The sequence below is a fragment of the Scyliorhinus torazame genome, chromosome 21 (assembly GCF_047496885.1).
Source record: "Scyliorhinus torazame isolate Kashiwa2021f chromosome 21, sScyTor2.1, whole genome shotgun sequence".
Taxonomy (NCBI): Eukaryota; Metazoa; Chordata; class Chondrichthyes; order Carcharhiniformes; family Scyliorhinidae; genus Scyliorhinus; species Scyliorhinus torazame.
In genome coordinates, this window is record NC_092727.1 from 14,287,817 (window position 1) to 14,305,968 (window position 18,152).

At 45.0% G+C, this 18,152-nt stretch overlaps 1 protein-coding gene across 1 annotated transcript in view; it reads left to right on the forward strand.

The window, feature by feature from the left end:
- Positions 1–9,616: 9,616 nt before the first annotated feature.
- The window catches only part of LOC140398739 (uncharacterized), a 196,020-nt gene continuing 187,484 nt past the window's right edge, over positions 9,617–18,152 (forward strand). Inside the window, exon 1 of the mRNA XM_072487749.1 lies at positions 9,617–9,889. Coding sequence (XP_072343850.1) covers positions 9,757–9,889 — 133 coding nt within the window. The 5' untranslated portion in view covers positions 9,617–9,756. The remainder of the gene's footprint in view (positions 9,890–18,152) is intronic.

The following is an 18,152-nucleotide window of genomic DNA, read 5'->3' on the forward strand; positions in this document are numbered from 1 at the left end:
GCAGCTGATACCCAGGAACACCACCGCCTTCAAGTTCCCCTCCAAGTCACACACCGCCCTGACTTAGAAATACATCGCCAGTTCCTTCGTTGTCGCTGGGTCAGTATCCTGGATGCGGTCCCTAACAGCACTGCGGGTGTACCTACACCACATGCACTGCAGCGGCTCAAAAAGGCAGCTCACCAGCACCTTCTCAAGGGCAATTAGGGATGGGCAATAAATGCTGACCTGGTCAACCTGTGAAAGACTAAAAAAATAAAGCCAAGGACCACATAGGTTTTTATTCTCAGCTTGTTCTGCCCCCTTGAAGCATTTGTGTAAATACACACTCCCGGCTTCTCTGTTCCAGCACCTTTAAAATTGCACTATTTAGTTTATATTATGACTCCTTATACTTCTTGCCGAAGTATTATAAGTTCGCCCTTCTTAGCATTAAACTTAATCTGCCATGTGTCTAAAATCTTTCACTCACTGTTCACTGTGGGTGCGACTCTCTGTTTTGTAGCATCCACAAGCTTTGAACTTGTATTTCCAAGCCTAGGTCACTCAATATATATGCGAGGCAGCAGTGGTCCCGACACTAACCCCTGGGAATACCTTCCCTCCAGTCCGAAACAGAGCCATTCTCCTCTACTCTCTGACCCTGAGCTAACTTTGTACCCACACTGCCATTGGAACTTTAATTCCATGGGCTGCAATATAACTAACCGGTCTGTTATGTATTAAGAGTTTTATTGTAAGCTGCAAAACCCATGCCACAAAATGCAGCTTCCAGAATAAACTATTGCATTCAGCCAAAACCACTATGCTAAAGAGGGAATTATTCCTGCAAATTCAAAGGAGTCAAAATTAGTTTCACAAACACTATTAAACTCATACCCTCTTCTGTCCAGTAAATATAGGAAGATTACTCATACACTGGAACCATTTTTAAAAGGTTTTGCCATAAGGGAAAATAGGGTGTGACTCATGTGACTCATGCAATGCATTAGATTTTTTAGTAACCTAATTGAGTTCTCCATTATTTAAGACACCACAGCGTATCTAACAGTTGTAGAAAAATTAGAGACATCTCTGAAATCTTTTCCAGCCTTACAATATGCCGGGGACTCTGTGTTCCTCGAATTCGGGATGCTTGTGATTGCTTCAACATTAGAGCCTGTGCCTTCAACAGCCGAGGTTTTCAGTTCTGGAGCTCTCCCCTTTAACTCTCCATCTCGTGTCCTCTCTCTCTTCCTTCACAACACGCCTGAAAACCTCGGGACTGGATTCTCCGTTCCTGCGGCTAAGTGCCGACGCCAACGGAGGACCTGTGGTGTTTCATGACGGGCAAATCGGCGCGAACCCCTCACCAATTCCGGTACCGATGAGGGGCTAGCACTGGCGTTGCTTGAAACACCCACGGATCCCGCGGAGAAGGGCCGGAGAATCGCTGGGTCCCGGGCCGCGCATGCCTACACCCTCACCGGTCGTGTCGGAAAATGCCGCCCACCCCGGCCCCACAGCCCTAGGAGAAGCCCCCACGGTCAGCGGCATGGATCACGGCCATGGATCAGCAACTTGGCCCATCAGAGGCGGAGCATCACCGGTGGGCTGGCTGATGACACGCCAACGGTGCTGCGGCTGTGCGTGGCCGATGATGCCGATTTGGAGGGGGCGGAGCATCGCAAACCGGCATCAAACCGGCGGCGCCTGCCACGATTCTGGCTGAAGCCATTCTCCGCCCGATCGCCGTTCCTGATTTTGACGTCAGGCAACAAAGAATTCCGCCCTAGGTGTTTGACCAAGGTTTTTGTCGTCTGTCCTATGTTGCACGGGGTCAAAGTTTGTTCGATGTGCAGCTGCGAGACACCTCGGGATGTTTTACCATGTTGTAAATAGTGGTTGGCTGTTGAGAGGCGATGTCTATGGGGTTGAATCTCCGGCCGCGTCGGGCTCTCGCATGAGCGCAACGTGGTCGGAGAATCTCGGGAAAGCCCTCCAGTGAGCCCCCTGACAGGCTCCGTGCCTTGCGGGATTCACCGGAGTCCCACGAGACGTTGGAGTCAGAACCCCGCCCCAAATGGGCGTGACCAAACGACCCTCGCGGAAGTAGGTCGTAAACCTACTTACGACCTACCTGAGCAGGATCCACCGGCCTCCCTCGATTCTTCAGCGTTCCCAGCGAGGCTGCAGCCGGGCGTCGGTCACTGCTGGTCCACACAAATGTGGGTGAGAGTAAGTGCAGGATGGCTCCCTGGCCCTCCCCCTGGAATGCGGGCACCTTGGCATTGCCACCCTGGCACTGCAAGGGTGCGTGGGCGCCAGGGTGGCACTGCCAAGAGTCAGGGGCAAGGGGGCCATGCCCATAAAATGAGGCTGGAGGGGGTGTTTGAAGGATCGGGGAGTGCAGGGCAGGTAAGTAGGGCCTCCGTGAGGTTGGGTGGATGATGGATGGGGGTGCTGTAAGAGGACTTGTGGGGGCCTGAAGAGGGGGTCCTCCAAGGACCCCATAGCGGGGTGTCCTCACTTGGGGGATGTGGGGTAGTATCCATGTTAGTGGAGGGTGATATTGCCCTGATATGCCATCAATGAACACACGACGAGTGGTGAACGTAAGTGAGGCTTTAATAAACTAAACAGAAAGCCTCCTGGCCTCGGACCCGAACTGAGGCAGCGGCGGATACTAGCCACCTTTATACCGAGCCCGGGGGAAGGCGGAGCCAGCAGGCAGTAGTTTACCACATTACATATAATACAGGGGCAGTTTACCACTATGCACAGATTATATACTACAGTGGTTCAGAGCCAGCAGGGACAAGCCCAGGCATGTAACAGTACAACAGTACAATACAATACAGTGGTTTACCACATTCACCCCCTGTTTAAAAAAAAAGAGTCCAGCGGGGGTGAAGTGGTCCAGCGCCGTGATCGCCTCAGTCCCGGCTGTGGTGTGGGCACCGGTGTCGAGACCTGCGCGTCCGGGAGCGTGTCGTCCTCTTCTTCACCCAGTAGTTGAGTCGGTGGAGGGGGAGGCGGTGTGTGGGCGGGGATGGTGGTGATGGCCGCCGGTGGGCCTGCGGGTGCCAGACCTTGAAGTAGCTGGGTTGTGGTGGAGGGAGACGGTGTAGGATGCCCATGGGTGGGGGGTCCACAAGCTCACCTAGAGATCGGGGCACCCTTTCAAAATGGCGGCCCGATCTCAGAGTTCAGCTCCCCAATGCTAAAAAAAATTCTATGTGTGGGCAAAACCGGTGAGAAACTCCCCTGGGCCCATAAAAGTGACTAAGTGTCATTGAATAGCAGTGGAGAACTCGCCGGCAGAGCCTGTGGGAAACTCCCTGAAAAACCCGCCACAAATTAACTTAGAAATTTGTTGGGAGAATCGGCCCATTGAAACGCATGTAATTCTTAAAAGTCAGGGTAGATGCTGAGGAGATATTTCCCCCTGACTGGAGGAGGGGGCACAGTCGCGGGATAAGGGGTCAGTCATTTTGGACTGTGATAGGGAGATACCTCTTCACTCAGATAGCTGTGAACCTTGGGAATTCTCAGCTGCCAAACAGCTATGGATTGCGCCGTGATTGAGATCAATAGGTTTTTCGGCACTCATGGATATGTGAATAAGGAGGACAAATGGGGTGAGGTGGAAAAGCAGCCATGATCTTATTGAAAGGCAAATCAGACTGGCCTAGCCTATATCCACTCCAGATTTGATTTATATTTTTATGCCGACCAACCTAAATTGGTGAATAAATTTGGAGTGCTAGTATATTCTGCCCTCTCAATTCTCTGGCCCTGATACTGGGAGGAGTATTGATCATTCTCAACCATAGACTTGGCGAGATCTGGGCATTTCCATCAAGCTCCTTCAATGTTTCTTTGCATCGCCCAGTTTGCAGCCTCACTCCATGACTTTGAGCAAATGACGAAGGCTGACGCGCCAGAGCAGGACTGAGGGAGTGTGTAGCATTCAACTGACACCATTCTTCAAAGATGACATTTAAGCTGATCCCCAAACTGCTTGCGCTGACTCAGGTATGTGTTAAAGAATTTGTCGGGCTAACCGAAGAAGAGGAAAGTCTTCTCATTTTGCCGTGGCCAACGTTCTTCCCTCAACCAACACCAACAAAAATTAACAGATCACACATAGAGATCCAGTCTTGTTCTGGATCCACACATTTGTTCTGCACAAGATTGTTTGTTCATCCTACCTACACTCAAGTAAGTCATTGTCTTCAAGGTAGTCCGAAAGGTAGCTGAAAGGCAAAACACTGTAAAAATGCATAGTTTTCTTCTTTGTTCTTCTACATCCTGTGAATATTACAAATTCTCAAAGGCCTTGCAAAGGGCAGCATGGGAGCACAGTGGTTAGCACAGTTGCTTCACAGCTCCAGGGTCCCAGGTTCGATTCCCGGTTTGGGCCACTGTCTGTGCGGAGTCTGCACGTTCTCCCCGTGTCTGCGTGGGTTTCCTCCGGGTGCTCCGGTTTCCTCCCACAGTCCAAAGATGTGCAGGTTAGGTGGATTTGCTATGCTAAATTGCCCTTAGTGACCAAAAAAGGTTGGGTAGTGTTACGGGGATAGGGTGGAGGTGTGGGCTTGGGTGGGGAGCTCTTTCCAGGGGCTGGTGCAGACTCGTTGGGCTGAATGGCCTCCTTCTGTACTGTAAATTCTATGAAAACTCTACAAACTGCTTCAAAAACCGATGCATGTTCCGTCAGTGAATGGGCTGGAATCAGGAAACCAGCAAAATTGTCCTTGTGTAGTACCCAGTGCTACTTCTTATATTCACTCAGGTACAGCACGTAATTAGGAAAGCTAATAGAATGTTATTGTTTATTGTGAGGTGATTTGATTACAAAAGTAGGGAGGTTATGCTTTAGTTTTAAGTAAAAGTCAAGTCACCACAGTCCCAGATGACCATAGGCTGCTTTCCCCTCTGAGTGGGGGAGAGCTGACTGGTGGTGATTTAACCTGAGGAACCACCACACCTCAGGCGAGGGGCAAGGTTGAGAGGGCGGGACCTTTGTGAATAACCTCAGCCAGAACGGGAATTGAACCCGCGCTGCTGGCCTCGCTCCGCATCACCAACCAGCTGTCCAGCCAACTGAGCTAAACAGGCTGTGGGAACGTGCAGCAAGGCGATTCCAGATTTTGGGGCCTTTGGCAGCTGGAGGTACATCCGCCAATGGAAGACTAAGCAAACAGGAATCAACAGCCGAGACTGGGGAGAGGTTCTGACCTGGAAATTAGGAGCCAGAACAGAACAGGCAGCTTCCACCAGGTAGCATGCTACAATGCGTTGTGCATTCAAACCAGAACCCTTGATGGAGAATTCAACAAACTTTGGTATATGTGTAGCAAGTTCCATGGGCACAGCCATCTCAAAGCATGTCCCTTTCATTCACAGCAGAAATAAACATTTCTGTCTCTAGATCCCTCACCAATATAAACCAATGGTGTGCTCTGACTCAACCACATTCATTGGCTGGTACAAAACAGTATACCCAAATGTGCCTCCCATACAGTGAATTGGCCATTACCTCCTGGGTGTCCATATCTCCACCAAAAGGACACTTCAAACAGGATATGAGGATGAGGGATATTAACACTGACCACTGGAAGACAGTCACTGACAGCCGTGACCTCTGGAGGCTGGCTGTTTGAAAGAACTTCACAAGAGGTGAGTAGAAATGAAAAATTCAGTTGGCCAATTAGGAGGACCCACGCATCTTCTCAACCCACTGCCTTCCACTGCAGAAACTGCCAGAGTTGGACGCCTGAGCCACATCAGCTAATGCGTAACACAGAGTTGACAACCATGGTGCAAACCATCGCCTTCTGAGTCTTCCCGGCAGAGGCGACGGCAGAGAGCGGGTCACGAATCCGGCGTACTGACATCACGTGCTCTGCTACTGCTACTGAGGAGAGCTTCCTCTGTTTTGGAGCAGCAAGCAAGCAACAGGACTGTGTGAAGAACTGAAGATGGATCATTTTGGAATATGGAAGAGAGAGCCAGGGACACAAACAGGCAACTGTCGGAGCGAACTGCGCAGGAGAGTCCACGGCAGGTCAAAGCAGTGCTGGTGTGAGCTCCATGACCTCTGTTGAACAACCCATACAGAAATGTAGCATTGAATGACAAAACAAGTGAGATTGTGAGGACCAAGAGGCTCACCCATCACATTAATTGTAAGGGTCTTTTAAAAAGCAGCTAGATGTTTTTTAAAAAAGTAGTTAGACAGTTACATGGGCAGGGTGAGTATAGAGTGATATGGACCAAATGCGGGCAAGTGGGACTAGCTTAGTGATAGAAACTGGGCGGCATGGACAACTGGGCCGAAGGGCCTGGATTCATGCTGCAAACCTCTATGGCTCTTTTGACTCTAAGTGAAAATGGTGGGTCGTGAATTTCGGTCGACGTGGGTCGCGAAGGACGGCCGGCGTGGGTCGCGAAGGTCGACTGCGTGGGTTGCGAAGGCCGGTCAGTTGGTGAAAATGGGTCACTGGGAAAAAAGTTTGAAAAACACTGGTGTAACGCACAGCGAGTGCTGTGGGTGAGGCTGCCACCGCTGACCATGTCTTAAATCAGACCAGCCCAGATAAAAGGCAGAGCAAGTAATTCCTTGAGTCCTTAGCTTTGCTTTGCTGAAGAAACCCCATTTGAAATGTTCATAACCTTCATAATGAATGCTTTCCTGACATTAAAAAAATGAACCATTAAAACTAACTTCCCTTTTAAAAATCAAACCTTGGCCCAGAGTTTACATTGTAGAAATTTCTGGATATCCCACTCAAGAGACAAGATGACAATGTTAAGTCCTCCATACAGATGGAACACTTTGCCGTTCTATCAAGCCGGTTGAGTTAAAATCAGAACATAAACAGCCAGGCCATCGGCCATTCAAAACGAACACAAGAAACTGCGAAGAACAGTTAACATAAAGAAAGGAATGGCGGAAGAAAAGTCATTTCAGCAAATGCTCCCAAAGGTTTTATCGAGTTCACCAAAACTCATTTGTGAATGAATCGACTCGCCTGCATTGATATATTGCCTTTCACATCCAACATGCCTCAAGATATATCGTAGCCAATGAATCACTGTGGAATGCAGCAACTTACTTTCACACAGCAACATGGTTTGCTGGTGTTTACTGGGGGATAAATTCACTAATTAAATTATTTGCATCCACCTCCACAAGCGGGCTAGATTTCAGTTATTGTCACGCCGAATGATAGCTCAGTCAAAGCAGCACTCCCTGTTCTAGAATAGGACTTGAATCCTTGACATTTAGACTCACCGGCGTGCTGTCCTGCCAACGGAACTGGAGTCTCAAGGCAATTGAATTGCCTGAAGGGAAAGTACTGCAATAAACATTTTCCCTCTGCTTCTCCCAAAGGCAGAGTGGGCTTATTCAGTCATAAGCTCGACCTCGCAGATCAGCAAGGAAGGCCCCTGGTCCAATCATTGGACTGCGCTGCGTTAACCAATCGCATGTGGGGTAGCCGTTAAAAGGTGTTGCAATCATCACAGATATCCCATTGATAGGAAGGGGGAAGTGTCGCTTCCGGGTTCTGATTGCTCATTACAACAAATGAGCCTGGAAAATGTTTAATTATTGGGTAAAGACAAAATTGTACTTGAATAGCTCGCTGACAGCATAATTGCTCATTCATGAATATTGCCCATAGGGGCAGAACCTGGCGAGAGACTGAAACTGTATGACAACTGATGTCAATCAATGGAAAAGATGAGAAGGGAATTCAAGCAAAAAAAGATACATTTATAAAAAGACCTGTACAAATAACTCTTTGATCCCCAGCAATAACCAACCAGAACTTCCCGCTCCGACAACGTGTCTCTTGGAGGATTAGATTTCCTCAATCGTTCTTCGTTTATACCCATTCCCAATTAGATATTTAATCAGTTGTCATATCGAATGTAAAGTGTGCCTCGCAACCGCTAGTAATGTTTACTCTGGGATATTGTAATATCCCGCACAGGACCTCCGGGGTGGGAATGCTTGTCTTCCCCATGGTCCTTGCGGAGTTCGAATACCCCCGCTCGGGGCAGGGGTATCTCAATTACCCAATGTATATACGGCCGGCCAGTAAAGGCATCGAGCAGAGAGGAAACCGATAGGCATCTACTGGGTAGTGTATATATTGCTTGTGTAAATAAAACTTTGTTCATATTTTACTCGGTGTGAACTCCCCGTGTCCTTATTAAATGCGGGATATTGGCTTGATCGGCCAGTAATCACTCCTCTTGATATTCCTTTCCATGAACCTCAACAGAAGGGAAAATGAGAAAAGGTGTTTATCAGGCGGGTTACACTGTAGCACAAGCTCAAAATTACCCTCGTGGTCTGGGGCAAGGATGGCCTTTGGATCGATGCTTATCGCAGACATGTCAGCTGATATTCTGACCTGGGAGTCTAAATGCTGCCTCTGTTTTTCTCAGCAATGAAGATTAAAGTCGGAGGCTGCAAATTTCCTGGGATCTTCTTTCAGTCCGTTAACATTGAGGGGAATTCTGGACACGCGGGTGAACAGGGTTTCCAACAATCTTCCACTGAAGTTACAGCAGCCAGTCAGGAGAACTCACAAGGAACCCCCTTTGAGGAGGTCCCAATTAAACTCCAGGGTTGGATGTTGTGTTTCAAAATTGTGATAAATGATTACTAAAAATCAACATTTTTTTATCATTTGACGTAACTAAATAAGGTGTTGCTGAATGGGATGAAACAAAGCAACGACATTAATAGGAATCATTAAGTTATATTTTTCTCTATTTACTAATTTTAAGCTTAAGAGTGGAAAACGAGAGAACACCATTCATCTACTTTTCATCAAAAGGATTGAGCAGAGGAAAACATATACATAATTTTATCATATTTGGAAGTGAACCATTTATAAAGTTTGGTAATATGTGTAACAATATGAAACGTGACATCCTTCAGTCCTGCCCAAATCTCGTTCTTGATGGGGAGAACTTTATTTGATGGCATTCAAACTAACCACTTAAACAATACCAGTCGGATCCCGGCCCTGGGTCACTGTCCGTGTGGAGTTTGCACATTCTCCCCGTGTTTGCGTGGGTTTCGCCCCCACAATCCAAAGATGTGCAGGGTCGGTGGATTGGCCACGCTAAAATTGCCCCTTAATTGGAAAAAAATGAATGAATTGGGTACTCAAAAAAAAGAAAAAAAACCAATACCAGTCAACTTTATTCTTAAACACAGGGCATACTAACAGATCTTTCCGCTGCATTTGCTTTCAAAAAGATATCTGTAGGCTGACAAAATATGACAGTAGTGCTTCAGAATCAAAGATGCGATCCATTTTATTGCACTGCGTGGCATACATGGCTTGTACCTTTTAATCCAAGTCAAGGACAGAGAGATATCTTTAAAACAGGATGTACTCATTCTAAAAGTCTTCACAGGTGTTTCCTTTTGGTACGTACTCAATGTGCTGCTACTGGGCCTACATTCGCCTGTTGAATTTTGCGAAAATAAAACTTCTGAAACACAACTTTTTTTTTGCTTAAAGCACAGGACAGTCATTAAACCCACCGCATAAACCCACCGCCTTTCTGCATAATATCTTCCAGAGCCCACTGTGAATGACAAGCGCGACTCAGCGGCTTCTTTTTGTGGTTACGTCGCGCTGAGGAAAATTTAAAAAAAAAGCACAGCCACAAGAGGAGAGATTGGAGCGTAACATGATGACATCAGCCGTAGAGCGCGACTTTAAGTCTTAATTCTCTGCAATGTGGCATTTCTCTAGTTTGTACACATCTTCCACTGAAGCACTTTGTAAGAACTTAGCGATGTCAATTATGTCTGCATCAGAAAGACGTGAAAGAGATTACAATATGTCACAGAAAATGCACTGGCAAAAATGTAAGTACAGTTTCACTTCCTTCAGAATATTGAGAAATTTATTAATCAAACTTTATTCACGTGACTATTCCATGCATTATACAGGTCCACTTGTTAAGAGCTGGTAATGTGGCACATACGAACTAGAATAAGGAAATAAGTATCTGTTTGACATTTGTGTCTGTATGTTTGGGTATAGATGTTAAATAATTACTTACCTTTGTTTATACAAGCACTTTATAATGCTGTCTTTTTATTTAATTTACATCAGTGGCTGGAACAGCCCTTTCAGGCTGGAACTTAATAAAGCTTTGTAAAATCACCTCCCAAAATAGTATTAAGCAGACTCATTAAGACAATGGTACAAAAGAACAGGTGACAATGCTTTCTGAAATACATGGTGGGAATTATTTATGGCTCCCTTTAATATGAGCATGATCCAACAGGATAATTCTGTGTGCTAAACATCCGGAGAACACAAATGAATATCTATTAGAAATTAGTGAGATCATAAGAAGCAGTCGCAAAACCTGGAACTACTCAGTGAGCAGCTTGAAGAGAAAGAGCAGTCCGAGTTCTGGATGGGACCAATCAGGAAGGGTCAGGGAGGAGTGCCTCTTTAGAAGACTCCAGTTGTGATGCGGACTTTGGTGCAAAGCAATAACTTCCCATTCTTTCAGGTCCTGGATGACCTTCTAGCTCATTTCTAATTATTTGTGATTTTTACCAACTGTAATTAACAGGCTGGATTCTCCGCTTCCCCAGCTGGAAGCGGGATTCTATCTTCCCGCCACTTGTCAATGCGATTTCCCATTGAAGCCCCCCTCCCCCCCGCCGCCGCCGTGGACAGGGACATGCTGCCGGCAGGAAATGTGAATCACAACGGCCGGAGAATTCCGGCCATTGTTTAAATGCCTGTTCTAACAGCTTAAAAACGAACCAGGTGCAGCAACCGATGCCTCATTAGTAACCCTGGAAGTGACATTGTGCAATATTAGCTGATGGACACTTATTGCATTTGTGTGAGATAACAAAATCAGTAATCTCTCTATTTTAACAGGGCTAATAGCTCTGTTAAAATAGCAGACAAAGCAATTTCCTACGTGCATGGTAGCTTTCTATAGATCAATATCACACAGTATTATTTTCCAGGTTTCAATAATTAATTCTTTTGAATGGTGAAATATTACCTGCATAACCTTATGTTTATTTTTCTTGATATTGCAAATAGTTTATTGCTGCATCCCATGTATTAAAAAGTCATCCTACAGATAGGGAGACCATTCAATATCAGCAGAAATTGCCTGTTACAAAGTGCCCATCCTTTAAGGTTCATGCTTAACAGAGGCAAAACTTAAGTTACCACATCACGTATTTGTTTATTAAGGCTTCAGTGAGATCTAAATTTCTGTCAAGTGGGTAGCCGGCTGTTGAAAAAGTCAATAAAACAGTGTGAGAAGTTTCATTGTCGAATTTAGGATTGATTTTTCAGTGGCATCAATGCTGCAGAAAATTATTCTTAGTTAAAAGTATCAAGAAAAAGTGGGTTTGAATTTGAGGAAACCTTTACTTTCTGAGTGGGTGTTTTCTTTTGCTAGGGCGTTCATTGAGCCTCTCAATGATTTCCAATGTGTATGCAAAAGTAGAGAGACTGTCTTCACTGATTCTCTCTGGTAGACCTATTTTCACTTCAAGCAGAAGTTCGTGAAAGAAGAAATGTGACTCTGGACTTTTTACACATTTCTTCAATTGAAGTTCGAGTTTACTGATTGAGAAGTTTGAATGCTTGCACCATTTTATTCCACGCACCATCTAAAGAAATACTGAAATTGTTGAATGATTTCCTCAATGCTCTATATAAAACCAAATTGGCAAATACATGAAAGAGCTGACTGACCAAATAAGCATAGCATTTACCTTCTTGAGAAGGCGTGTGTCTTCTATGGCTTCAACATATAATCAAAAGCCATAGTGACTAAAAGGTACAGTATTAAGGAAATGGAAATATCATTTTATTCATAGGTTGACTAGCGGAAGATCTACCACTTTTTAATAAAGTCATATTTATCGAGTGAACAAGGTATATATTTACCCGTTAATAGGGTTCCACTGCGTGGTCTTAATATTATTTTTTTCCCCTTGGTTACTGAGATATGGTTAGTGTCAGCTCCAGTTCGAACATGGTGATCAAATGACATGAGCACTTTTTGTGCTGTGGCTTTCCATTCTTCTTGATTTCCAATCTGCCTTAAAGTAATTTTCCAAAGGCAGAATGTGAGCACTGGAAAAAAAAATTCAGATAGCAAAACAGGCAGCAATTGAAACAGGTTTTCACTGGGTGACATTGGGCACATTCATTTCCGAATTCATTTAATTTGATTTCTGTGGCGCTGAATGGGAAGTCCACTATTTGAAGTCTAAAGTTCAGAGGCTGCTCCTATCTACAGACTTCCTTCACCATCTGATTGCTAAAATATACCTCTTGTTCAATTCCAAAGGAACAAGCCTGGCTTTCGTCACATTTTTCAAAATTTGATAAAGTCACAATACTATTTTTGCAAGTGTGATCATCTGATTCTTACCAATGGCGAAACGAGTTGTATATAAAAGGACATTCCCATTTTTATTAAGAAGGTAACCTCTCCAGCTCAGTCATGACTTATGGTTTCTTTCTCAACCCTTTTCCCCATTGCTTCAATTAGTTCCTCAGAATTCCAAAGGGGGATACATTGATTATATCTTCAACTTCCCTTTACTCGAGAAGTATCTCAACTCCTCCAGATGCTTTAGTCAAGACCCAGAATTTTTTTTCCAGAAACTGTTGGTTCAAACCCACTGCGTACTTTACCATGTGATATGACATGGTTCCTTTTAGGAGCAAGATGCTGTGACTATATCAGAACCAATATCAGGATAGACCTGTTCTTAGATACTCAGGACCTTTCCACTGTTCGCCAATTCCAGTCCATAGGGCTTTAATTGTTTCCCCTCTACAATGTCATGTAATGGCAGTGAGTAGCTTCACTTTGGGCAATGCCTTTCATTGTTGATGGGCCTACATGTGTGATTAGAAAATCTCAATGCTCACTTTCGACTTGCAAATTTGAAACTTTTATTCCAAAATCCGAATGAAGTATTGTAGCTGGATTGTAGCCCCTCCCCTCCGCCCAAAATACTTAAGTTAAGTTGTTTCTTTGTGAAGGAGTATTGAGTGGAGCGAGACACCAGTCTTTTAAGAGCCCAAATTTGCCCATGAATGTTCAGCACAGTTGTTCTCTAAAGGAAGCACTTGTTATCTTGTGTGATAGTCTGTAGAGCAGATACAAAATGAGCAATGAGTCCATTGCCAAGGATTTCCTTCAGTCTCTGTTGACATAACTTTGGTGGGACTTTGGTGAACAGTCAATTTATAAACAGGGGGTGGGATTCTCCGGAGAATCGGCGGACCGGCGTCGGAGCGGCGTCGTGTGATTCCCGCCCTTCTCCCCCCCCCACCCCCTCCCCCCCCCCCCCCCCGGCCGTTCTCCGATCGGCCGCAGGGTTGGAGAATCGGCCTGGGGTTTGCACCACAGCTAAAGCAGCAGAATAGGAAAAGCCCCCACGACTATCCCACCAAACTTTTACCTCATAACAGGAAGGGCCAGTGCCAAAAGAGCTTATTTATTTCAAATGCTGGAACATTGAGCACTAAACATCACAAAAAGATCAAATGACTGCATAAAGTGATCGCAAAGGCAGTTCAGGTGATCTCAGTTCAGATGACATCATAAACCATGAAGGCACTGCGCAAATGTTTTATTTACAACCATTAACTGCTAGAAGACCAAGGTGCGATCAAACTGCTTTGTCGCGCCCAACTCAGTGACGTGACGACCCCGTTAAATCTAGCGAGAGGACGCTCGGAACATCTCGCGAGATCTAACGAGATGTCGCAATCTGGACCTTGCCCTCATGGGCCTGCTATCTCGAGGCCCGGGATCGAACATCTGTGTCTGGGAGACTTCACCATGACGCCATTTAGCACTAGTCCACACAAACGCAGACCAGGTGTAACAGCACCTGGGGGAGTGCAGGGGGGGGGGAATCTCCCAGGCCATTGGAGGTCCCCGGGCTCTGGGAAGGGTGATACTCTGGCACTCCCGCTGGCACATGGGCACCTTGGCACTGCTAGCCTGCCACCTTAGCAGTGGGTGCACCCAGGGTGTAAGGCGGGCAGTGCAAATGTGTGTGGGTGCGCATGCTTCCCATGCCAGGGCTCGTTTGATAGTGGGGTCATTCTCTGCGCTGCAGGCTCTGAGACACACTCCACTACTCGTGCCCAAAACGGATCTCTTTTTTTTGTGAAATCGCACTCCAGATTGCTAAACTGAAATCATTTCCATGTATCTCTTTTTATGATAGTTAAGGTGATTGGGTCATTTTTGTGGCCTCCTCACTCATTCACATCGCCAGTGGGCCATCATGTTACAACTCAATGATCACGCCATTCAAATGGATTTGATATAAGTGTGGCATTGACAGAAAAAACTGATGTGTGGCTCCATCACAATTGATGTGTGATTTCATTCAATCATTTCTGGTTAATTACTTGGAGTAATATGTCCATGTATTTTGAAAAACAACTCTGAATAACGACTAAACTATTGCCGAACACTTTATTGAACTGGTCAAGTGATGGTGAGTGTGGAAGGGAAATTATGAGTTGCCAACTTAGAAGCATGCTGGGAAATGCTTGACTATAGTTCAACACTGCTTTTGAATGAAAGTAAGTAGGTCAGGTAACATAAATGAAATACTACTTAATATTCTGGTCTCGGCCTTATTATGAAAACACATTGTCCTCCGAAAGATAACAAAATGTGTACCTGAGTTGTTTTTAGCCAAGGGCAAGAACACACATACTACATATGTCATCTTACGTACTTTCCACGGTCTATTTAATATAAACATGCCTGTTTACTTCAAGCTGTTATTTCAGACTATAAAAAATGCTGTCTTCAATTGAATCTCAGAGCGCAGTGCAATGGCTTTACAGCTGGAACACTCTCTCTCCGCAAATATATTTGTGTAAAGAAATTTCCTTAAATCGAACCGCAAGGAATTTGTCTTTATTATAATTTCCACGTCAGTGAGAGCGGTGATGAATTTGCATAGCCACTTCTGTCCTATGAGAAAACAAAGAAAGAAATCATATGTAAAATAAATAAAATGTACTAACTTTTTGAATGCAATTAAGGGAATGTGACAATGAGTTTTAATGTGTAAATAATAGGGAAATGGAAATATCTGCAGATGACTCTGATTGGAGGTCCTTTGGAAGGTTAAGCTGCTGGAATGTTGAAGGAAGTACAATGGACCTTTATCCTTAATCTGCTCTTAGTCTACCAACTCGACACTACTTGTGGTCTTCCATCTCAATCTCCCTCCTCCTCACCTACAATCCTCAACAGAGCTGCTGCTCCATTGTCATTCATGCTCTGAGATGTTGTTGGAACTCAGATATTTAAGAAAGGTGTTTTGTGGTAGTTTGTGAACATTGGTGCATTTGTTAGCTACATTTCAGGAACAGCTCACATACAAGATCCATTAACATTTAACTCTAAACTTCCAACCTTATCTAAGAAAATAATGCTGCCAAAGCTACTTCATCAGAAAGCATCAGGCCTCTATTCTGATCAGCGAGTCGTTGTTGTAAGTCTGGTTATGTTTCAATGCATTGGAACAGCTTGATCAACCTGACCATAACTGGATTATTGCCCTCTTCCCGTGTTATTGTAGCAGTATTTACAGGGAGGTAGATGACCTGAAAATGACTCTGTAGCTCTTCATGTACAGTAAATGCTCCTGATTGATTGAAGAAAAATGATTTGCTTATGCTTTGATATTGGCTCATTATTGCGATGTCAGGTTGAATCATAGAACGATGCAGAGCAGAAGAAGGCCAAACGGCCCATCATACTTGTGCTGGCTCTCAGAGAGGGCTACAACTTTAGTCTTACCAGTTTGCTCTTTCCCCACAGCCCTACAACGTTTTCCTCTTTAGGTACATATCCAGTTCCCTTCAGCATACGTTTGGCACTGCACAGGAGTCTTTGTCTTGGTTAGATTTCCATTCAGACCCAATAGTGGAGGGGGTGGGGGGAGAAAATGGAGTCCACAACCAACTAGCATTGAAACTTCAAAGTCAGCAACAATGACCAGGAGTGGAAACCGAAAATTACAGAGGAGCATAGAATCTGAGGTGGCAGAAAAACTCATAGCCATGAGGGACTCGGAGTCACAAATGGAAACTGGGTTATGGGAATTACAATACATTGAGATTTAGTCATCTAGAGGCAGAGTTTTTTTCAAAAGAGAAAACAGGAAATGCACTCGATTCTGGATATTCCCAGGTTTTTCATTTGACGCACTTTCAGAAACGATCTTTGTTATCCGCCCAACCCAGAATCACAGAAACTTTACAGGGCAGAAGGAGACCATTTGGCACATCGAGTGTGCATTGTATAGGTGAAAGAACATTCTGCCTAATATCACTCCCTTGCCTTATCCCCGTTGCCTTGCACGTCACTTCATTTCAAATAGCACTCCAATTCCCATCTGAATGCCTCAATCGATCCTGCCTCCACCCTGTTCTCAGGAAATTTGTCCCAGACTCCGACTGTGCTCTGTGTTAAAAAAATGTTTGCTCACATCACTTCTGCCCCTTTTTTTGAATGTGCATACTCCGGTTCTTGATGTACCCTTGAGGGAGAACACTCCTCACTGTCTACCCTCAGCATCCTGAATACCTCTAACAAGTCTCCTGTCAGCCTTGCCTTCCTCAAGACAAATATAATAACAGAGGCAGCTAAATGTGAAAAATAAAATCAATAGAGAGCATGAGAGCGAAAACGAGTGTATTGCAGGCAGAAAATCCCTATGTTATTTGGAACATTCCGAAAATGCTGTTTTAATTGTTTTGGCCCATACATAGAATTCTGACTAGCTAAGCTGGTAAAATGTAAAAGTGCGCAATTTGAGTCTGGGGTTTCTTTGCACATTCCAGTGGTCAAGATTACGGTTAAACATGCCTGATACTGCACATAACCTTCACCCCTGGGAGATCAATTTAGGACACCTGCATAGCTGACGCTTAGTTCTGTTTACTCATCTCTCACCCCTTCCTCTTTTACGCCAAATCAAGTCTTCGTTCTAATATATTAAAGTGGGGGCGGGGTACTTTTGAGGGAAGTGGCTTTAAAAGCTTAATACACGGATGAAAACAATGAGGTTTCATATCTGCCAGAATGTCTGAATTTTGGGTTTCATTTTCTAAAAAGCTCAGCCCAAACTGCTGTTCTGTATCTGAGTGCTGGGGGAGAATGTGTTACCTGCAGATTTTGAAGTTCATTTGTTTTCATCTTTCAAACCTGGGTGTTTGGATTGGTGTTTCTCACCTGCTGCAGAGGGGACCGCTGGCTTATTTACAAATTGCTCCTGCTCACTCCCCCGCTTTTCCAATTCTGGCTGCGTTCTGGGTCACTTAACAAAATGTAGCAATTTGCACTATGCTAGTGTTTGACTGTGAAACATGACGGATGATTTGCTCCAAGGTGTTTTGCGATGGCATACCATAATGCAGTCTCTAAAGGCGCAAAACGATTTAACTGCCATGTGGGTGTACAGACACAGTGTGAATAAACTTGAATCTGGTACCAGTGTTCCTCAGGGCATTGGAACACAACTGAATGGGGCTCCGCAGAGCGGGGCAGGCTCACTCTGCTAAACTTGGGAATCAGCTCTGGACTTGGAATCTGATTGACATTGCAGACTCAGAGGTTTCAGCTTTACACCAGAGTTAAACCTGATCAGATGTAAATTCACCTGAGGGTTTTGTCATGTACTGTATTTAGAGGCGACAAACTCCGCTATTAGCTGTATTCTCACCAGCAATGAGCGACCTCTGCACACGCAGAGTTCATTTTAATGTTATTGGCTGTAATTTAACCAACCTTAAACAATCGGGGCAATGTTCATCTGCCTGCCACACCACCAATCTACCCTTTTCAGTGAGAAAGAGGTGGCCGGCCAAAGAGGTCTTTGCAGATTTTCTGCCCCAGTTCTGCCTGTTTTAGCTTTCCCGTCAGTTTTGATTCAATGGAGCCAATTCGCCATATTGAAACAGGCAGGAGCCCAATTGACATATGCAAATGAGAGTCCTACCCTGGTTTTAGGACCCAATCAACAACAATAGCCTGCATTTATACAACACCTTCAACGTAATAAAACATCCCAGGGGGCTTCA